Here is a 23,879-nt window from a genome sequence, read left to right as displayed (position 1 = left end):
CGTGACGATTCTCTCAGACCAATCAGTGATCTACAGTGTTTTCGCGTCACGTTTGGTATCAGCTCGGGTCGCTTGGAACCCCAACCGAGGTGGTACGAAAAAAAGTATCGGGTACTACGTACTGCACCCAATGGAAAAGCTCCCAAAAGTAAGCTGACCCGACCCAAACTAAACTAAACCGTGGGGTACTATGCAATGGAAAAGCGCCATAAGTTTCATTTTTTAAATCACAAAAACCTGCAATTTCAACAGGGGTGTGTAGACTTTTTATATCCACTGTATAACATTCCCTGATCCTGACTGAACTGGGAAACCCCTACAAATGTTGGTAGTGAAATGTTTGGTGTTGCTTATAGAGGGACAAGCAAGGATCATGATGCACTGCAAAAAAAATATGTCTAACTTTGTATTTTGCCTTGTTTTGCAGTATAAGTTCAGATGCATTTACTTGATATGCGGCTTAAATGTTTAATTCTTGTTTATTAGAAAAAAATATTACATTTAAGAGGTTTATGCCTAAAACAAGTAAAAAATCTATCTGCCAATGAAGTAAGAAAAATAAACGTAATTCAGTTTTTTGATTAAAGTTTATCTTAAACATTTTAACAATAAATTCTAAGGGGCTGTGTACACCAAAACTTTTAAACGCGGCTGAAAACGCCTTGAGGACGCCGAATGCCAGCTGTTTTTCAGCTGAGTGCCAGCTTTCTTCAGCTGAGCACTTTGGTAGCTGTGATACTTCAGCTGCGAGCCGGTTGGTTGCTGTGGTAATGTCCCGCCCCTGCTCCACTGTGATTGGGCGGCCGTGTGAGAACTGACATTGACGAGCGGAGCTTTTCTCCCAAAGTTGAATCTCTTTCAACTCTAGACTCTCAGCGCCGAGCGCGTGAAAACCGCCGAGCGCCGGTTTTCAGCGCGGAAAAAACCCGCTCGCTGCTGGCTTATTTGAAAAACGCTGAGCTTCCATTGGAAACAATTGAAAACATGCGCCGGCCGCGGGCGTAAAACTTTTGGTGTACACAACCCCTAAGAGAAACCTTTTTTTATTAGTCTATTTCTTCAGGCCTACTTCTTAAATGTCTCTTTTTTAAGATCTTTCAAATATCTCCAACTTTTGTATTATAAGGCCCTGTGTGGTCTGTGCTCAAATTTTGATGGGACAGTTCACAATACACAATACACTTGTAACGTTTCTGTGTGTGCCATTTTTATGCCATTCCTACATCCCAAACACAGCTACAGTTAATAAAACTGATAATAGGTATGTTATTTTATAACATAAATGTGTAAATAATCAAGCACTGACAATAATCAATTGGATTGGGGGCACCAAGGGGCCTCTAAATTAAATTCTGCTTAGGGCCCCATAAAGGCTTGGGCCGGCCCTGTTTAAATACATTTATTTATCCAAGTCTTTTGACCAAATTGCATATAAGTTTTATCCTACTGTAATATTGTAAAGTTTAACCCATTTGCATTCAACAGAAAATCATGTTTACTGACTATGAAAGCAGATGTATTTCTCTAACTCTTGTTGATATGCAGACTAAAGCGGTTACTAAATGATAAATTAGTGAGTTGTCTTACCAAGGCTGGTGAGTCCGAGGCCAGCGGATGTCAGTATGTCGAGTCCCACAGGACAGCTGAGAGTTGGAGCAGATAGATGAGGATTACTGCAGCCGCCGGTCACCGTTACTCCACTGCTGTCTAAACCCAGCAAACAACGTCTGCCTTCATACATGTTCAGAGCGTTCCTCTCCACACTCTTCACTATCACAGACTGATAAAACCCAGACACACACAACAAATTAAATGATCGAGGACCTTGTTACAAATAAATATAGTTTTGGGATCATTCAAAAAGAAATGCAGAGCAAAAGGTGCCAGTAACAGAAGAAAGGTTTTACTTTTATCATTGGTTACTTTGATGGATATTCATCAAGTGCTTTTTCTGGACTGGGTGGGAAAAGAAGGTTTTGAGTTCTGAAAGTTACAGTATATTTTCATAGTACAATGTACTCGTTGAACATTGGATCTGTCTTAAATATTTTTGTACAATCTTCACGTCTTAAGGAGTCGCCTATTAGTGGAGACGTCTTTATTGTATGTTTGACATTGGAGGTTTCCTAAGTATGTAATTCTACATTTCTTCAATTTTCTAATATGTATTTCTTTAGCAAATGTATATATCAGTATCGAGCACTGGTTAAAGCGAATGTTTATAAGTGTGAAAGAAGAGAAGAAGGTTTACACAGAGGCTCCAACAGACAAATTACAAAAATTGAAAAATAAAGGTTAGAGTTAAGACCGATCATTTAGAGCGTCGCCTTTCGGCGAAAAACACAGGGTAGGATTTCACCCTTTTGACCAAGGACATGAACATGAACGCTGTTTTCACATCTCGGCAGTAAAGCCACACACAAATCCTATTTGTGACATACGTTATTTTTACGAGACTGATGTCTGGTATGGATTATTTAAGATGTCTTGCATGCAGACGGAGAAAGAAAAAGAAACCCTGCAGAAATGTAACTATAAATCTAAATTAGCAGAATTATAATGATAAACATACAGAAGAATATTGTTGCCATTTTGTCCCCAGCTGATTCCCAATGATGAAACACTGACATCCAATCAAACATGCGGTAAAGTGATGAATGTAAAATAGTTTGGCTTAGGTAAAGTCAGTCTTTGTGTGTTTACAAACCTTGCTAGGCTGTTTGGGTTTTGGTTTGATGCTGATGAACACATCAAGTTGCTCCATCAAAGATGTTATGCATTGTGGTTCCACTTCAATGTCTTCTTTGATATCAAACATCAACACCAGTGGCAGACAACCCTGAAGAAACACCAAAAGACAGCGAGAAAGGTTTTTTTTACCTGGTCTTAAATCATTCGGTCAAAACTTGAGTGTTTCAAGGACTTTGCTGGCTTCGGTCCTAAAGCAGCAAAGCTTGAGTTATTCAACAGCGATCCATCACCTCCGTCTCATGTTGAAAAGAAAAACAGCAGCAGTACTTCCATGCGTAAAGCTTTCATTAACTGGGCCTTGACCTGCTTTTTTCTTCCCTCGACATAGCTAACTCAGCAGACGGCATGGAAACATGCAAAAGTTCTGGAGGGCAGATTGTGCGGTGAGAAGCCTGAAATGACAGACGCTAAAAATGTCCCTAATGGATCTAAATCAAGCCAAAACGATTGTGTGAATAAATTACTTTAAGCATCTAAGTTGAATACCGTCTCCTCCCTCACCCCCAACTGTGGGTACTCTTAAATTAGGAACGGCCTGTCGTGTGGGACATCTCTGACCGCAGAACTGTCGCCGGCTTATTATGTTGCTTTCTTTTAGTAAGGATAAGCTTTCGACTTGTGTGTTCTTGAGGAGGATTTTGATTTTAAACTACATTTGTTCTCCCTGTCCTTCACAAATTTATATTCCTCTGTGTTGGTTTGAGACCATTCATGTACAGATCACCAGACGATAAGCTAATTTGTGACACATGCTGGCAACATGAGTCCCAATGTGCACCGTCCAATTTTGAGCTAGAAATAAAGTATAAATGATTTTAAATGATTAAGCTCTCATCTAGCAATTTCAATGCTCTAAAAAGTCATTAAACATCTCAATGACCTTTATTTCGGTTTCTGAGATGTGTACCGTCCTGAATGCTTAATCTAATACAAAGATGCATCTCCATCCACATGTGCGTCTAAAATTTTGATTTTAAAATATGCAGGAATTAGAAAATCGACTGCAGGACTGATGTTAAAAGAGTTATTAAGAGAGATAAAGTTTATACATTTTTTTAGACCACAATAAAGAGGTGATCCACTAAAATTCAGGCCAATATCAAACATCTTACCATCAGGTACTGACGGGCCAGGCACACCGAGTCAATGGTTCCCTGCACATAGACTGTAGATTTCTTCTGCGGACAGTTGGGGTCTGGAAAGTGAACTTGAGCGCCGGTGCGCTGCATGATGTGTTTGATGTTGCTGCCGTTACGTCCCATCATGAAGAGGTGATGTTGCGGTGCGATGTCCAGCTGCGTGCTGACCGTGATGGCGCTGGCCAGGCTTCCTGCGAGGTGTTCCAGTAACACCGCCGTTCCTCTCTGTAACAAAACCACAGACACATCACTGACTCCTTCTGCATACTCGCATCGCTAAAAAAAAACCCATACTGTTTTGGTAAACAAGAACTTCATTTTTGTGTTTTTCATTCTGGCATATATACCCCTAAGAACGGACTAGATCTGAGGCTTTTAGCACACTGTAAAACAAGGGCAAGAGAGGAACGGATGAGGGTTCATTTGGGGCTCCGTTCTGGCTGCATCTGGCTGTAGGTGGTTTTGGCACGAGACTTTAAACCCCGGCTCTCGGCGCATACCAGGCATAGCCGAAGGGCCGCAGGACAACTTCAACGCTAGACCCTTCCTCAAGGCCAATGATGGAAGAGGATTCACATTGAGACTCTTCCCACATGACAGTCTTTGTCTGAACCACAGCGCCAGCAGCACAGTGAGCTCAAAGACACACAGATCAAAGGTGTGGAAGCTGAGGGATTTACTGTGATCTGTTCATCTGGAGTATGTCTAATGAGGATGTGCTTCAAAGGTGAGGAGATCGTCATCTGAGTTTGAAAAAATGCTTTTTGTTCCACGAAAAACATAAATCATAAGCCCTTCACACAAAGATTACGGAAAATACACAGAAAATGCGTCCGGGATTTGTCATTTTATTCGCACTGCCAATGATTTTCCAGAATCTGTGCGTCCATTCACACACATACATTGTAAAAAATTATTATGTGCCTAGATTTCACTTAATATAATGAGTAAACTCTATTAAAAAATTCATGTGCCCACATAATCTTTAATCAAAAACGCATCTCCCTCCTCAAAACGATCCCTTTTTACTTCCAGTCATATGGTATGGCAGGTGGGCGAGGTCCGGGAGAAGATCGCTGTGATTAGCAATTAGCAACATGAACCTACTTCAAACGGCCCAATCAGATCTTGATGGACAAATTCAAATCCAGCCCTGCTTTATTTCATTTCAGAATCTGTTTCTCTCCGATATACATCACCACGGGGAAAATTAGCCAATCGCTACTTCCGTTTCATGGCGACTTCTTATTCTTGTTTTTTAAAGGGCACCAATTATCCGATTCACGATTTTACATTTCCTTTGGTGTGTGAGTGTGTATTAGTACATGTTAACAATATGCAAAAGGTACAAATCCCAAAGTAAACGGTGAAGTGAGTTATCGTTTCCAACATTAATCTATTTTCTTGGTCTACAACAAACACACAGATTGTTTACTTCCTGGGACGGTTGATGTGGACACAACAAAATAGGTTCTCTTTAACCAAAATGAGTTAAAATAACATAAAAATGTGAGTAATTTTAAATGAACACATTACTGATTAAATTTAACTTAATTTTATCATGTATAATCCACTTAAAGTACTAAGAAAGAAATTATCCCAGCATGCTTTGCATGGGACTGCATTTGGAGAGTAAAATTCGAAATTAAATGCTATTTTATGTGTTTTTTACTAAAAAGAAAGACTTGTTAGTGTTTGTGTTCATTTATCGTTGAGATTTAGAAGAGTTTCTGTTTCTTCTTGAAGTTTTGTAGTTACTATTGTTCAGAAGAGTGCTGCTTGTGTTTAGGCTGTAAGTGACACACTGAAAATAATTTGATAATTATTCGTGCATTTCTCTTGAGAAAAACCGTGTGTGTGTATTTTTGTTTATAACAAGATCATAGGAAGCGCTTGATGTGCTGATCTCTGCTTCAGTCCAGCTTGCCGAAATTTCTCGTTGTGAATATTGATCTGCATTTAAATCCATGTGTCAAAGAGCTGAACCATAACTTCTTGTTGCGATGAAACGCACGTCCTCACTACGGCACACCCCTTACGGCATTGTTTCTGCCTCTTGTTCACACAGAATGCTTTCCGTAAATGTTACTAGGTCCTCTCTACCGGAGCGATCCCAGAACATTTACGGGACGCATTTGTTTTCACACAGAAGCCTCTTTGCCAATTTTACAGAAATTTTCTAGGACCAAAGTGCTGTGTGAATGGGGTTATAGATGCTCATGTAAATTTTTTATGTCTCGTCTTACTTTGACAGCAGCTACATTATTCTGTGATCCCCGCACGACTCCCATCGCTCCGTAGAGTCTGGACCTCTGCTTGAAGGCCACAGAGATGTTGTACGTCTGTGAGATGTGCTGGATCGCAGGAGAGCTGGGGTCAGGGTTCATCTGCACTATGACCGGCAGTTCAAACATCAACACCAGAGGAAGTAACTCCTGAAAGATGAGGACATCAAATATTTTATCAAAGATCAAAATGACTCGCTGTAACATCACATCTCACATTCTTCCACAAGAGGTCCATCACACTCAGTCAATGTGAATTTAGGAGGGCCGACACACTACACAACAACATTTAACATTTCTTATTTGACAAACAAGCACAGATTTACCAAACGGGGAAAATTAGCGTAAGAGCGCAATTCCCTATAAGCGCAGATGGGAGTGGTAATATCTGCAGGTTATTTACTAAAAGGCCCAAATTAAATAACACAGGCGCAACAGCTGATTTCCATAATGACCAACGCAATCTACTAAGAGCAGCACAAATTAGGGTCGTAAATAAAACCGAGCTGATGAGGTGCGAGTGATCTACTAACACCTGATGTGCTTGAGTTCAGCACTACATATACATTTTGCATTTGAAAGGGAAACTCCGAGAAATGCATAAGGTCAGTCGCAAAAATAACTAGACCACACCTTTTCAGTTAGTAAATCCCAACCATTGTTGTTAAATGCCAAATTGATAGTTTGCTTGGGGGAAGCTGTTAGTAAATCTGGCCCTAAGCAGTAGCAAATCTAGAAGTTGCTTGAATTTACCATAATGATCATAGGAAGACCATGGTTTTATTTGGCTAATGACCCTTCATTTGAAGAAGACTTTCATTAAAGACAACTTTATAAAAAACTGACCAGCATTCTGCTGTAATTTTAGGGTTGTCAGGGGTCTAGCACCGAGTCCCACCAAAGTGAATTGGTAAACAGAAGAAATAACCAAACTTAAAAAATGCGGCTCTGATCAGTCCCATATGTCGTAGGGGTTCAGTTCACCCTGGTTGCTTTGTACCGGGGGCCGAAATGAAAGACATTCCCGTTCTCTTTACATGTGGTCAGGACAGTCACTCTGCCTTTAGACAAGGAAACTTTTATTGGGTTCAACTTGGACTGGGAGCTGGGCATCAAAACCCTCTGGAATTCCAATCATTCATCTTTGCTAATGGTTCTCCTCATTCCTGAAGGAATCATAACCACAACCATGGTTATTTTTAACCATTGGCTTATGAACAGAGCTTTTAAAACAAATGCCTCCTCTGTTTTTGATATGATATAATTATTAATATCGAATTTGGAGGAGAACGCTGTATTGTGATATTATACAAACAAGTGGACTGCATGGATGGCTTTTCTTGACCTTTTGTACTTTCAAGAACTTTTCACTTTGTTACAGACAACACACGACCCAAAGATTCAAGATGTTTGGTATCTCATTGCACAGGAATGAACTCGACCCCTTCTGAGAATGTAAGGCTAATGTTTAAACAGGCTAATGTCATGTATCAACACACACTTTCTTTCAGCTCATGAACGAACACGATTAAGTTTTGCTTGTCCAAGCTAACATTTCAATTGGCCAGAAAAGAGATTGAAACCTGTTAAGTGAAGACAAGGAGAATGTACAGCAGTTCTGGTCAGATGAGCAATGAGGAGAAATGAAAGCTGACCCACTAAACTTTATTTCATCCACAGAACTACTGCCTACATTGTATACTTTGGACTTAAAATGGAGTGGCCTGGGTTTTTCGACAGTGCTCGTTTTGTACAAATTGCTTTGTGAACGTGTGAGGGTTTATGGTGAAGTTAATTGGGGCTTGGTAGTTGTGCAAACACTGAGGAAGTTCGCTGCGCTCGAATGCTTAGGCTTGTTTGTCTTGGTTCTCTCTGAGGAGGAAGCACGTGTGAGGAGTCCTGAAACCCGAGCAGTGAGTTTGGACGGAGCTGTAACACACGCAGCCAAACGCTCAAGAAATCACTAAAGCTACAGCTTTACATTGTTTCAGACCAGTCAACTCATTGTCAATGCACACCATGGGCCATATTTTAACGATCTAAGCACATGGTCTGAATCGCATGGCCCAGGTGCACTTAGGGCATGGGCGAATCCACTTTTGCTATAGTTTAACGATGGAAAAATGGTCGGTGTGCCAGGCGCATGGTCCAAAAGGGTTGTATCTATTCTCTTAATGAGTCACGGGTGTGTTTTTGGCGTAACGTGCAATAAACCAATAAGAGTCTCATCTCCCATTCCCTTTAAAAGCCAGGTGCGCTTGCACCATGGCGGATTCGTATTTACAAGACTGGACGCTTCTCCAGAGAGGAAACGGATCTGCATTCATCATTACTGCAAATGTACAATTCTGATACATACACTGACTACCCATTATGACATGTCAGGTCTCACTGTTAATATGTAGCATTTATACACGAAACGTATTTTTTGGAAGTTTAAATAGATGCTGAAGCGTACAATGTAGACGTATTTGCAACATTTGATCATAGCATTATTACGTTTTGTATCTGTAAAAACATACCGTAATAATGCTATGAACAAACACTTGCGTCGTGCCTGGCGGCGCATTGCACCGGATGTAAGATAAGGCCTCATGCATATATAGGCCAGAGGTTCTGATCTCCACACAAACCTTTACATTAGACATGACAAATGATTTAAAACTGTTAACTGGATACACAACCAATGACACCAGAACCTAAATAGTTTTTTTTCTTTTTAAATATATTTATGTTGCTATACATGGTTACCATAATTTGCATTTAGCATTGTTGTTCCCACCAGTCTGTGAGCTCACCTGACACATTATGACGCATGATTTAAACAAAAGCATCATTATGATCTGAAAATGTAACATTATCAGCCTAATTTGTGTGTGTGTGTGTGTGTGTGTGTGTGAGATGAATGTGGAAGATGAGCTGCAGTGTTTGTGAAACACCAGAAGGTGGCAGCAGTTTTAATATGAGCTCAAGTGAGAGAGTGGAATGCCGCATGTTGTGTTACTGGCACGACCACTGAGATGTTAAGGAATGTCTGTATCTCAACCCCCCAAAAATCATCTGCGTTCACACTCCCTGAACCCTCTGAAGATAAATAACAACCTCCCATCCCCTGTCAATCATGCTAGGAGGGTTTATTTACCCGAATTCTGGCTCTGGCGGCTTCGACTCCTCCCGGCTGTCCAGCTATAGAAACCTGCAGGAAATATAAATGAACATCACAGGTCGATCGATGACAAACATGGAGTGAATGTCTGTGGTTTAGAGCTGGCTTTCTGTATAAAGGGTCTGGTCACTCGCAATCAATGCTTAACCCATTAACCCTCATGTCGCTCTAAACCTGTTGTGTCAGAGGTTTTCAAGCTATATGGCAATATATTTATTCAGGATATATTTAAAACTATTTTTTGGCCAAATAACTTTTTTTTGCCCCACAATTATTTATTTTTTTATGTTAAAAATCATTAGGATGTTAAGATCATGTTCCATGAAGTTTTTTTTGTAAATTTCCTACCGTAAAACTTTAATTTTTTGGGTGGATGCGGTTTTGTTAGACTTCATTTGGACAACTTTCAAAGTGGTTTCTCAATGTTTTGATTATTTGCACCCTCAGAATCCAGATTTTCATTGAATTCTGGCCAAATCTTGGCCAAATGTTGGAGATGGTCTTTACTGCAGAACACGACAACTCCTCCCAATTTATATACTTTGCTCCACCAGATGGATGCAGCCCACAATTAGTTGCAACACATGGTCGCCAAAGTGTACTCTTATCAAGTCTATGTTTGATTAATAATATAGTCAAGATAGATTCATAATTTAGTAAGCAATGATCACAGTGAGGTAAGTAGAGGTTTTAATTTGCAATAACAACCCAATTGGCTGTACATTATCCCACACCGGTAGTTGCTATACAAGTATATATGAAGAGTTTGGTTCCAAAATGCAATAAACGTCATTTTTGAAAAAAATGAGTTACTGCCAAAATCAGTATTATATCAGGTCACTATTTAAAAGTAAATTCTTTAATTTTATGCAAAATCCAATATCCGCTGTGTTATTCTGTCATCTTTTATCCCTTTTTTCCCAAAACGCAATAAACGCCACTCCTCATTTTCTACAGAATGCAATAAATCTGCTCCACAAATTACAGCGCACCATTCCACGCAATGTAAACAAACAATGGCGGCGCGTTGAGTACACAGAGTCCTAGTTTTCCTCACCTACTTTGTACTTTGTGATTAACAAACAAACAAAAACAAAATAATACTTTAATAGCATTGATAAACCTGTGGTTTTCTGTGACGGGAAAGAAACGTAAGCCATCAACATCTAATAATTTACGCGAGAGGCACTCGGGAGACGATCGCTTGTTCTTCCTACAGCATCTAGCTTCTCTCGTGCTAACACATTGACCCCCGGGGATATAATGAAAAACTTTCCATAATTTTATTCAAAGTCAACGAGAATCACAGCTGATCGCTGTGAAAAATATTTTATTAAGCGACGACGTCAAGTATAACCGCGCAGCAATGAAAGTGTTCCTAATATGACAAAGTAAGTGTTTTGATTAATGCCATTAATGTTTATTTTTTTAAATCAGTGTGTACAACTCTTCAACTAAATGAATATAAAATGGCAAAGATTAATGCACATTTATACATTGATTAAATAGATTGCGTTTTGAAACCAAACTCTTCATATATATAAAGTATATATTTTATTAGCTTATTTGCAGTGGCGGCCCGCGACTTCTCTTCTGAGGGGCGCAAATTCAAAATATGTTTTCGAAGTGTGTTGCTCGTCATGTCAAAATATGTATGTAGCCCGTCATGTGTGAGGCTTTGTCATTTCAAAATATGTGTTCAGCGCGTCATGTAAACTTAAGCGCATCACACGAGTCTGCTGCAGACATTTCATTATGGGTTGGTTTATGATAAAAGAGACGCTCGCGTTTGCCAGATACTCACTTTATCTTGTGTAATCAGAGTTTAGTAAATTAGTGTCTTGCGAGTTTTTCGTGAACGTCTCTTTCATCACAAATCCTTTCGACACATCTGCAGCAGGCATGTATTTTGACCAAATGCATGATGCACATGGTTCACATGGCGCAACGAACACATGTTGTGACGAGCTTCTAAATAACATGTCATATATGTTAATAATTATACTACGCCTATACTAAGATGACTCGTAATACCTGGGTATCATTGTTTGCTTTTCCTCCAAAACATTACAACATAAAACCTTACGTTTCACCTTGAAGGCAACATTTTTTATTATAGGTATATATTGGAGTAAAGTTTTTTTCTATCAAAAGAATAACGGAACTTTTAGTTACAATTCAACGCGGAAATGGTAACGCAACAACACTTGCATGACGTATCTTGTAGTAAAGCTGCTGACCAATCAGAATGCAATGGAAAGAGATCAAACTCCACTTCTGGATCTGGATTTAGCTTCACCCCCTGAATCTGGATCTAACCCCATCCCCTGAATGTCGTGTTCTGCAGTGAGGCGCTACTGAACTATTGTCCTATCCTAACAAACCATACACCAATGAAAAAAGTTTATTTATTCAGCGTATAAATCTTAATTTAAAAAAATTGACCCACATGACAAATTTATTTTGTGGTCCAGAGTTACATATGAGGTATGGGGTCCCTCACAAAATGTTCATTATATTTGAGGGTCCTTGGCATCATAAAGTTTAAAAACATGTAGTTTCTCAAGGAACATGATTTCAGATTTTAACACAAAGTAAAATTAAACATTTGTCATTTTCCAAACATAAAGCTCCGTGATCAGCTATGGATTAATGTTTGATAAACATCTATCATGTTCCACAGGAGGAAGTTTTGGTTTGGACTGACATGATGGTAAGTAAATTATTTTTGTGTGAATAAACACTTTAAACGTGAAAAATGATGTCTGTCAGATAAGAAGAGATTATGTGCCGTGTTATTTCTTCATTTGCTCAGATTGGCTCTCATTCATGGGTCTGTAAGTACCAGCCTCTCTAAACTCATGAGACCACCACAAATATTACTCAACTTTCACATTCCCCACTTCAGCACGTCTCAGAATATATCTTATATCAACCTCCCCTATAAAAACAGCAGACAGTTCAGCCAGACACATAGCCAGGGCAGATCTGTACAATCTGAGATCTCATTATGATCTCATAAACCTGCTAAATAATGTGTTTCGGTCATGCGTAACCCCAAATTAAAGGATTAAGCCACTTTCATAAGAAAATTTCCTGATAATTTACTCACCCCCGTGTCATCAAAGATGTTTATGTCTTTCTTGGTTCAGTTGAAAAGAAATAAAAAAAATTGTCTAGGATTTTTTTGGACTTCAATTGAACCAAACAGTTAAAGGTCCAAGTTGTAGTTTCAAAGCAGCTTCAAGGGGCTCTAAACGATCCCAACTGAGGAATAAGGGTCTTATCTAGCAAAATGATTGTCATTTTCACAAAAAAAGTACCTTTTAACCGCAAATTCTCGTCTTGCACTAGCCCTGGGATGCATGTCTGCGACTTTGTATAACATAATCACGTCTAAAGCTCACACATAATGTATGCAAAACACATACACATACGGACCACTTTAAAGGGATACAATCTAAAAAAACAAACGGTGCTATATAGCACCAAAACTGTTTCTTTGGATCGTTACCATAGAAGAACCATTTTTTGTGCCATATAGCACAGGTAAAGCACCTGTGTAGCACCTGTGTAGAACCATATAGGGGCCATATAGCACCAGCACCACATATGGTTCTACAAAGCACTATATAGTTCTACACAGGTGCTTCACTGGTGCTTCACCGGTGCTATATGGCACTAAAAATGGTTCTTCTATGATTACAAGCAAAGAACCACTTTTGGTGCTATATAGCACCGCTTGTTTTTAGAGTTTACTCCAGCCAAATATCAAAATTACTCTATGATTTGCTCCCCCTAAAGCAATCCAAGATAAATATGTCCATCATCTTTAAGACGAACACATTTGGAGTTATTTTAGTAAATGTTTTTGCTTTTCCAAGCGTATAATGGGAGAAAACAGGGATCAGGGAACAACTTGACTGTTAATCCCAAAAAAGTACACTTATCCTTCACAGAGGTAATCCTCACGGCTCCAAGGGGTTAATTAAGGTCTTTTGTGGGTAATCGATGCGATATTGTAAGAAAAATATCCATATTTTAAACCTTATAATCTATAATAACTAGTTTCCAATAACGACCCCATCTTGAACTCACGCAATTCACGAGTCACTGCACAACATATGGCAATAAATGCTCACTAAGCTAAAAGTCTTAGGTGAATAGCACAAGTCCAAGATGGGGGCAATATGGAAAGCTGGTTATATATAGTTCATAAAGTTTGAAATATAGATATTTTTTTACAAAATCGCATTGATGAAGACCTTTATTAACCCACTGGAGCCATGTGGATTACTTCTGTGAAGGATCAATGCACTTTTTGGGGGGGTTGTTTTCCTTTCTGTTTTATTTTTTTATTTATTATTTTTGATTGAGAATGTCATACAAACCTTGGATGATGGGGGGTGAACAAAGTATCTGAAATTTTTCTTATGAAAGTGGAATAATCTTTTAAAATAGATGTTAAAGAAAATATATCTGGCTTATGAAAATAACAAAGGTTAATTTGTTCCACATTTTGCAGACACTTTTATCCAAAGTGACTTACAGCGTATTTTTATCAGTATGGGTGTGTTTACTGGGAATTAAACCCAAGACCGTTCTGCTGCCAACACAGTGCTATATCAACCATTTTCCTAATAAAGGAACTTTAAAAGATCGAAAATCTTATTGTTATCAATGTTAAAATGGATAGCACTTTACAATAAGGTTGTACTTGTTAGCATTAGTTCAGGCATTAGCTAAACTAACAATGAGCAATAGAGCTTTTCAGCATTTGCTGATCTTTGTTAGTTAAAGTTATAGTTCACCCAAAAATCTAAACCCTGTCACCATTTTCTCTCCCCCATGTTTTATTAACCTGTATGGATTTTTATTCTATTGAACATTAAAGATGATATTTTGATAAATGATTAACCACAATGCTGAAACTACCCATTGACTTCAATAGTAGGAAACACAAATGCTATGGAAGTACCATCATTTATCCAAATATCTTCTTTTGTGTTCAACAGAATAAACTCATACATGTTTTGAACAACATGAAGTGAGAAAATGATGATAGGATTTTTATTGTTTTTTGGTGAATCGTCACTGTAATGTTAGGTAATGCCAATAAAAGTGTTCATGTTAAAGTGTATTAAATAAAGCGTTCCTGTAGCTCAACTGATATGTTAGGGAACACACATACTGTACTGATAAAATGTATAGCATAAATTCACTGTATTTTTCTTGAATAGAAAGTCAACAGCTTTATGCAAGTGAGCAGCAGTAGCGATATTGGAGACAGATGATGAAACGCTGTGGAGACTGAAGCCAGATTCTCACCTGGTTGCTTTTCTCAGCCTGGTTGTTGCGGTTGGAATCAGGGAAGTGGATGTGACAGCCCGTGTCTTCCATCACTTTCTTGATGTTGTTTCCTCCTTTGCCGATGACGTGTGAATGCTCCGTGTGGGAGACGTCCATCTTTAGGGTCACACGGTTACTCTAACCGAGACAACATAGAGAGTTTTATTGCATTAACGCAGTAAATGCAAAGCATTCTGTTCCTCGCTGTAAATTACTTGCGGGATTTAACTTCATGCCATGCGAATTTTTCCCTTGAGTTTAATATTTTTAACTTGCGCGAAGAAGCGTTTGAGGCAGTGGTGCGTGTTTTCATGGTATGTTTACATTGTTTCACATCACCCCGCTCAAGTTTCGCGTCTTTGCATTGACTTTGTATGTAATCTACTTGCGCAAATTGTTGAATTTGCGTTTGGTGTGTATATCCCGTTAGGCTAGTCAATGTTTTTGAGATGGGATGCTCAAATAGACACAGCAATGTGCTAACAGTGTCACAGTGTTTGTGAAAACCAATCTATAAATGTCTTATGTACAGATGCTGCATTTTAAGGTGTGATCAACATCGAAAAAATGAAATCATCTTTAAAAGGAGAAAAACAGACCATGCCCCTCTGAACTACTTAATTCAAGCTATGACTTATTGAATTAGATTTATGATCAACATTCAAATAATTTTTCCATTACATAAAGTCTACGGAGAGCTTTTTGCACACATCAGTTCTTCAGTTGATGTTCTGTGTTATGTCTGGCAGTAATAACAGCAAAAACAAACAAAAAAATGTACTGTCATCTGGGATCAGTAGTACTGTTTCTTTAACAATCCCACAAAAAAAAAGAAAAAAATGTATTCTCAGCTCACGCTGACATTCAGTGACCTCAGAAACTAACAGAGCAAAATAAATCAATCAAATAAATTGAATTTATTTTTAATCAAATTAATAGAGAAACAGAATATAACAACCAATTTAATAATGCATCCCAATCTGTTTGTCAGTTACGTAATAGGAAATTTTCCTGCTAAACGCAAAGCATATTCTTGTGAATTCGGCCTATTTAACCCAGTGTTGCTAAACCTGAGAGCAGATGGCACAGAATAAAGAGACGTTAAAAATATATAACATAAGAATAATCTTTATTTGTGTGCTTTTCTCGGTTAATAAAGTGTGCAATGCATAACATGAATTCATTTGATAACACACTATTGCATCATTTGTCTTGACTCACCTTGGTATCCAGGACAGACATGATCTTCTCTTTGGCCTCCTTCACATTTTCCCTCTTGCCGCTAACTTTGATGTGAGGATCTGAAAGACGAAGATTATGCATGTGTCATAAGGTTCTGTCCATTCCAGTTAGTTTTCACAAATATTAACGATGTTGCATCAGATGTGCATTAGTAACACAGACATGAATGAAACCTTGAATAGTGTGGTTAGTGTAGGAGTGATGTGCTGTTACTCTTCTTGCCTGTGCATTATGTAGGAATCTTGGCAACATATAGTAAACAGAGCACCATAGATTTACTTTGAGATCTCTTTTGACAGATAAGCAACCAATATAAATGTAGCCATGTTGTTTATATTAGGGCTGCAACTAACAATTATTTTCATAATTGAATTAATCGGGTGATTATTTTTTCAATGAATCGACTAATTGGATAAAAACAAATATTACTCAATTCGATTTTTCAGTTATTATATCAAAAGACGGCACTTAATTAGGGTATTCATGTGTAAAAGTGTAACCAGCAGTGGCGGAGCCAGAGGGGTAATTGGGGTGGCAATTTCTTGAGGCGCCGCTTGAAATCGAACAAGCCTATTGGTTAAGCTGACACGCAGCTCCTTCGTGCTCCAAAACATAACGCGGCAGCACACACAGGATCAATGAAGAGCGTTTTGCTGGTATGTAACGGCTTTTATTGGTATTAAATTAAACATATTACTGTTTTAACGAGAAGTAAGGGAGACGTTGCACTGTAGTGCTTAGCATTAATACTTCAATGAGCATTACTAGTATTGTGAAACTGACTAATACTGTCACGCCTGCGTGAAGATGCTTAAAACAATAAAAAAATGTCGTTAGCAAATGTTCAGCAACAATTAGGTAGGCTTATTCATATTGGCACGTGTAATGCAGCATATTGAACTTAATAAAACCACCGTGGAGATAGTACAGGGATGTAACAGCGAGCTTTTCGGTGCCTCGCGCTTTTTTCACATCAGTTTGGGTGACTTGGGTCTGAGAGGGTTGGATTATAATTTCACAAAGTCATCTGAAGCCATTCCATAGCTTAATGTGAGGGACAGAAGTCTATTTACACCATTTCATTAAAGTTTACGGAATCTCAGCATAATGCAGAGAAAAAGCAATATTACCAACTTCTTTCTAAAGAAGCAAAAGTCAGGTGCAAATCAGGGCCAAACAGATCCCAGTTGTTCTATTTTTGCTCTATACTTAATACATATAGGCTATAATTGTGTACATTTATGGAAAATAAACAACTTTTATTTAATCTATATACATTTTGTGGAAAATAATTTATTTTTAGTGTAATTGAACACTTTGTATATTGACCCCCCAAAATAATACCTTGCCACCCCTTTGCCACCCAAAAAGCTCCGCCACTGGTAACCAGGACTATTTCCAATGACTATTCACAGCCCAAATACCAACAACAAATGAAACAAATTTTTTCGATCTCTAACCCACAGAAAAACAGCCCAATTCAGAACTCCGATGGGTCCGGACAACGCTGCCTTGTTTTTAACTCTTTCCCCGCCATTTACGCGTTATCTTGTCAATAAAGAGAAAACATTTGCCTGAAAAAACAAGTTTTTTTAAACATTATTTATTCATTTTACACTCCGTTTATGTTTTTATAAATCGCTCTGAATCTGTCTCTAACAAAATTCAGCTTATTGCTTACATTTTTTTATTTTTGAAGAAAATACAACAGAGAAAAAAAATATAGGATGAAACGGTTTTTCCCCCCATTGTGCTTTGCAACTTTTCAAAAAAGGTATGGCAGGGAATAAGTTAAACAAGTTAGTAGCATGGTGAGAAGAAGCGCCTGATAAACATTCTAGTTTTTTTGCGATTTTATCAATTAGTTGTTGCAGCCCTAGTGATTATTTTGCTTATTTTACCTCAGGCCCTGTGTATTTTAGTGACAACCTCAGTAATACCATAATCAACCAGTAATGTCATAGCAACCATCCTGAATGCTTAGCAACACATATCCTTACTATAAAAACCATCAAAACATCTAAACCACGAACAACACAATGGCAACCACCACAAAATTGTGTCAATTAATTTTCTTAATCATGCAGAAAACACTGTGCGGTAATATTGTACATAAATATACTGTACAGCAAGTATAACATTGATAATGTTTTGGTGTCCCTGACAGAAAACTGCTTGTGTTACGGAAAAATAAATTCAGACAACGTTATATATCATACCAATACTTACTCTTCCTCTCATTCACTTCCGCACAAGAACACTGCAAACCTCTCCAGATCCTCTTACACTAATCCTTTTTCCAGGATCCATGCCAATATGCATAGACAGAGCTTTAGGATAGACTAGTTTTGACTAATGGCATAGAAGACTTATATCTTGTTTTTACACATTATTTAGGGGCAGGATACAGTTTTTCTTACTTTGTACAACTTAAAATGTATTTTTGAGAGAACAAGTTGCATACTTTTGCAGGACATCTAAATTGTTCTGAGAAACGGATTATATTGCACATTTTAAGAATGGAAGTGTCTGCAAATTGTATAAAAATACTTTGTGGAAGCTGTGTTAAACATTACAATCAATTTTGAAGTATTTTATTCAATAGTTTTCTGTCCAATATGCATTATATAGAGTTTATAAGGGTCATCTGAGATTGACATTGACTTCTACTGACTTCTAGTACATTATTAGTAAACTATGACAACATTAAACCTGAAATATCGCCTTTGTCTTCACATAAGCTTGCATGTAATCGGTGCAGGGGCCCTGGGTTCAAGGGATTCTGTTGCCCATTTTGGTCAGGAACCACCATTCCAGTAGAGTCCCATTCCCGCAGTGTCCTTCAAGGGCACACAAACGCCGTTTGGAATTTTCTCTATGTACTCGTACGCTTTTTAAGAGCAAACCCGTTTGTGAATGTGAAGAAACCCACAAAACACGTCAAGCCATACATTTCACTCGCCACAAAGAATGAAGACAAACACAAGGCTCCAGATCGAATGCTAAATGTCAGCCCGTTCGTGCTACGCCTGCCGCTCTGGAGCGTAGAGAAAACTCATGATGAGCGCTTTCGATGCCAGAAGGAAAGAGCGAAAATCCACAATAAACCACAGTCCCACGTGGAAGCGGATTCTTCCACCACAAAATCCTGCGAAACTGGCGATTCGAGAGACGTTGCTAGAGGAGTCTGGCTCCGACGGCATTCCACGCACAAAGCATTTACAGTTAGCCACAACGGTAAGACTGACCTTGGTCAAAAATGCATGTAATGTGACCAATTTCTGTGGTCGTCAAAAGCCTCACTAGAGGATTTACAGCAGCGTTAGGGGAAAAACATGAATGTTATCCATACAAAGTGGCTTATTTCACGAACAGGGCCAATGGAGTGTGGTTTAACAGTTTGGGGATTATATTAATGATTAAGATCTCTTAGATACACGCTGGAGAGATTCTTGTCCACTTTACAGATTTTGAGTGTTAGGGCTTTTCTTGGCTTTGGTGATAACATGATAACTTTCAAATGTGTGCATGAGAAGCAAATATTGTTTGGAAAACGATTCATATCATGTTTCCTATTTAAACACAGCAAGGGTGACTTTATGGAAAGCATTGCATTAATATGATCTAAAAAATGCTGGGTTATTTTCAACCCAGCCTCGGGTCAAAAAGGGACAAACCCAGTCGTTGCGTTAAATGTTTCTATTTGACCCAACGACGCAACTTTTTTGGGTTGAAACATGTATAATAATGTCAAAAATAATAACAGACAGATCAAAGAAGTTTTTCCTAAAAGAATAAAATGATTTATGATTTAGTGAAGTAAAGGTTTGCGCGTGTCCCGTGACTCATATGAGTTTACTTTAATGATGGATGGATGTGCTTTTACGGTAAATTCACATGGGGCGAAAGCGTTAACGGTTGATGGAAGGCTTGTCTGAAGCATTGGCAATAGCCAATTACAGGGGCCGCAACACATGATCTGGTCTTGCATAAACTTAATTGGCTGGCTCACACTAGGTTATTTACATAAAGCGATCTGATTGTTTACGCATTCGTTGGTGCTCGAAAAGTTGAGAAATGTTCAACTTCTGCCTTGAGCAACGGCAGTGACATGATATTGACGGATCCACAATTCAGTTTGGCAACGCATGACATCACCCATCAAAAGTAAATAAGAAGCATTGACACTTTGCCCCGTGTGAACGAACCATTAGAGCTTTGAAACACTGATTCTGGCCATTAAAAAGCAAGGAAGAGCCAGGTTATTATTTGATATAACTCTGATTGTGATGTAAAAACATAAACATCTTTGATGACATGGGGGTGAGTAAAAAATCATTACATTTTCATTTTGGGGGTGAACTAATCCTTTAAATGTTTTTATACGTACGGTATAGGCATATCATACAGTGTGTTCCTGTCATGTATTCATGAAAACGATATGTTTTCAATTTCAATTTGTTGATTATAAAATGACTAGCTATTAAATGCAGCTCAATTTAGGATGTTAAACTCAAACCCGACTTTTACTGGGAAAAACATCTGTTAAAACAAACTCCTCTGACAGATAAAATTAGTTCACTTCCAACATTTGAAGCAGGGCAAAACAAGGCAAGCCGACAGGTTGAATATATACCCAATCAGTTCATTACAATTATGATTCATTATTCTGAATTATGTGGAAAGAATCTGATTCACTGCTACTTGTCCGACAACGGGACCTCAATAGATCTGCTGCTGAAGGAAAGATTAAAGTTGTTTGATCAATCTTGTTGAAATGATAAAGGGTTAATATAGATGTAGATGTTGATCTCTAAGAGAATTTGTTGAGAGAGTTTTATTTAGCGACACAGGGGGTTTGTGTAAACTAAATGGAGTATGATGTTTTGATGGCCGTAGTGTTTTACAGGCTCTCGACAGGGCTGTTTGGAAATGTTCACAGTGGATTATGTCATGTGTAGAGGAATGAGAAGATTTCTGCAGATCTGCCACTGCGTGACTAAACGTCCAATTTATTTAAACTTCACATTTAATAAAGCTTCAACTGCTGTTAACTAAACTCAATGTTTACTAGTCTCTTACATATTTTTGTTACACAATACGCATAAGACAAATAAGAAAGTAAGAATAGACTGATCTCAGTACTGTCATTAACACCTATTGATGCAAAATTCATGGCCGCTGGCTTACCTAACATAGTCGAAAAACAAGCCCCACACTTCTGCACAATAGTAACACTGAAAACTTAAAAGTATTGAAACACTTCTAAATCTTCAATATAACAACATGAAATGCTTACAAGCTAAAAACATATAAATAACACTTTATTTAAAAAATTTACGCTGCTAATGCATTTATATGCAAAGCATGCTGGGAACTGCCGAATAACATCATGCTAAATTAACTACGTTTAAATTAAGTAACTTGGAAAATAAGCAATAAGAAAAATAAGTACAGTGCTTTTTACTTAATCCACGAATAGTTCAGAATCAAAAACAATGAGTTTAATTAACTCAAATAGAGAAATATTTTATAAGGGAGTCAAAATATTGATATGACATATTTTACATAAAATTAAAGGTGCATTGTGTAACTTTTAGCCAAATCTCTTGATAGAACTACAATATAAACTACATAACTATTATAAGTGGTGTATAAAGACCTTACACAATGAACTGTATTGTTTATTACCTTAGAATAAGCCTATTTTGTCTACATACAACACAGGTCTCCTTCGCCGTCATGTTTCTACAGTCCCCTAAATCAGGGGTGTCCAAACTTTTCCTACCAAGGGCCAAAAATCAAACCTGACTGAGGGCTGTGGGCTGAAAGTAAATCTTGTGTTATATTGAAATTAAAGTTGCCCTGATACTCCTAATTTTTAATATAATAAATTTGAAAAAATTAATAAGCAAACAGTACTCTGTTTATGCATAACTAATGCAGATTTTTTTTCAACTGTAACTGTTGTAAAAAAAATAAAGGAACAATTTTGCCAATCATTTTTACATTTACCTTTGTCAGTGTGCCACTGCCTCAACCTCTCCATCATGAGCCTATTGTACCTTAGTTCATTGATTTTCGTGATGTATGTTATACACCTTCTGCTATAAAAGTATGCACATAAAAATATTCACTTTAATTCCTCGCGTTAAGTTTCAATTGACATTTTAGCAATGTACAAACAAAATAATAAATGTACATTTTAGAAATGTACACACATTAAGTCCACGCTACTTTATCTATTCAATTACTTTGAGCATTCAGGTTTATAGAGAGCGATGAAGAAACAAAGTAATCTGAAAAGACAAAAATATGTCTGTCAAGCAATACCAAAACTTAGAAAATTAAAATGTTCAGTGTCATTTCAATATATAGGCTATCAATAGCATCATGAATGTCTTAGGCAATATAAACAAAATCTTGTTTCTGTCAGGATCCGTCTGAAATCATCTGTTTTATTACATCTAGTCTTTGTGTTCGGGGTCCTGGCAGTACCATGTTTTATGTGGGAAATGTGTGGTTTTTGTATTGGTTTATTCTGACCACACATTTCCCAGGTCTCGTCACTTTTTCCCCGATCCCTTACTTGTAATTATTTCCAGGTGTATGTAATTTACTTTCTCCCTATTTAAGAGTCCTTGTGTTTGTTGTCCAGTGCGCGTTCGTCTTGTTACCACTCCTGTCGTGTTTCAGAGTTTTCAGTTGTGAGTATTGAGTATATCTAGTCTAGTTTGTTATTTGTAGTTATGTTGGTTCATGTTTAGTTTTATGTTAGTTAGTGTAGTGTGATTCTGTCTTGTTTTACCCCCTCGTGGGTCTTTGTTTTTCCCCTGTTTTTGTGCAATAAATCCTTATTTATTTACGTCTGCATTTGGGTTCTTTTCTTGTCACATATCCTCACATTACGAACGTGCCACCACTGAACCCAGCAGACAATGAACTATATGTTTGCCGATTGTAGAGCCCAGGGGGCTCACGTGTTGTTTGGCATGCGCCAGAAGGGAGATCCATTGATGGGGTTTGCTATGGACTTTTTAAAGGCAGCGAAGGGCACTGGCTTTAATGAGTCTGAGCTAAAAGTCATTTTCCTTAGCTGCCTTGATGAGCCTCTATCGGAGACTGAACGGTGGGTCATCAAACCCATGAGCTTCCCGGACTCGGTGGAATACATCATGAACCGGGAGTTCAGAGTTCCTACCGCAGTTTCCCATCCAGCTCCTCTTCAGACCATCCCAGAGGGTCAAGTCATGGGAGGCTTGACTCTCGGCGACCCAGAACCTTTCCCTCCGGCTCCAGAGAGCTCCTCCCCACCTGTCTCCCTTCGAGGGAAACGAGAAAGGAGGATCTCCTGGGAGTCTTCGTCCGGGGGGTCCTCCTCGGAGTTGGTTGCACCACCTCAACCACTCTCTGCTCCACGACCTCGCAAAAAGAAGAGGAAGAAGGGAACTCTTGACCAGCCGCCAGAGCGCCCAGAGCCGCCGACGCAGCCGCCAGAGCGCCCAGAGCCGCCGACGCAGCCGCCAGAGCGCCCAGAGCCGCCGACGCAGCCGCCAGAGCGCCCAGAGCCGCCGACGCAGCCGCCAGAGCGCCCAGAGCCGCCGCCAGAGCGCCCAGAGCCGCCGACGCAGCCGCCAGAGCGCCCAGAGCCGCCGACGCAGCCGCCAGAGCGCCCAGAGCCGCCGACGCAGCCGCCAGAGCGCCCAGAGCCGCCGACGCAGCCGCCAGAGCGCCCAGAGCCGCCGACGCAGCCGCCAGAGCGCCCAGAGCCGCCGACGCAGCCGCCAGAGCGCCCAGAGCCGCCGACGCAGCCGCCAGAGCGCCCAGAGCCGCCGACGCAGCCGCCAGAGCGCCCAGAGCGCCCACAGCCGTCGACGCAGCCGCCAGAGCCTCCAGAGGTTTCGACGCAGACGCCAGCGCAACCCCAGCCGTGGCCGCAGCCAGCGC

The 23,879-nt window shown here is 39.1% G+C and overlaps 1 protein-coding gene across 3 annotated transcripts in view; it reads right to left on the bottom strand.

Annotated features, from left to right (window-relative positions):
* The window catches only part of bicc1b (BicC family RNA binding protein 1b), a 112,221-nt gene that overhangs the window by 25,656 nt on the left and 62,686 nt on the right, over nt 1–23,879 (bottom strand). For all 3 annotated transcript variants that reach the window (XM_065242775.2, XM_065242773.2, XM_065242776.1), the window contains 7 exons: nt 15,912–15,991; nt 14,670–14,828; nt 9,318–9,371; nt 6,137–6,325; nt 3,864–4,115; nt 2,708–2,839; nt 1,588–1,780 (listed from right to left, as the gene is read on the bottom strand). In XM_065242775.2, the coding sequence (XP_065098847.1) occupies nt 1,588–1,780; nt 2,708–2,839; nt 3,864–4,115; nt 6,137–6,325; nt 9,318–9,371; nt 14,670–14,828; nt 15,912–15,991 (1,059 nt within the window). The remainder of the gene's footprint in view (nt 1–1,587; nt 1,781–2,707; nt 2,840–3,863; nt 4,116–6,136; nt 6,326–9,317; nt 9,372–14,669; nt 14,829–15,911; nt 15,992–23,879) is intronic.

Source organism: Paramisgurnus dabryanus, chromosome 1 (genome assembly GCF_030506205.2).
Source record: "Paramisgurnus dabryanus chromosome 1, PD_genome_1.1, whole genome shotgun sequence".
Lineage (NCBI taxonomy): Eukaryota > Metazoa > Chordata > Actinopteri > Cypriniformes > Cobitidae > Paramisgurnus > Paramisgurnus dabryanus.
This window is presented reverse-complemented; position numbering and strand designations above follow the sequence as displayed.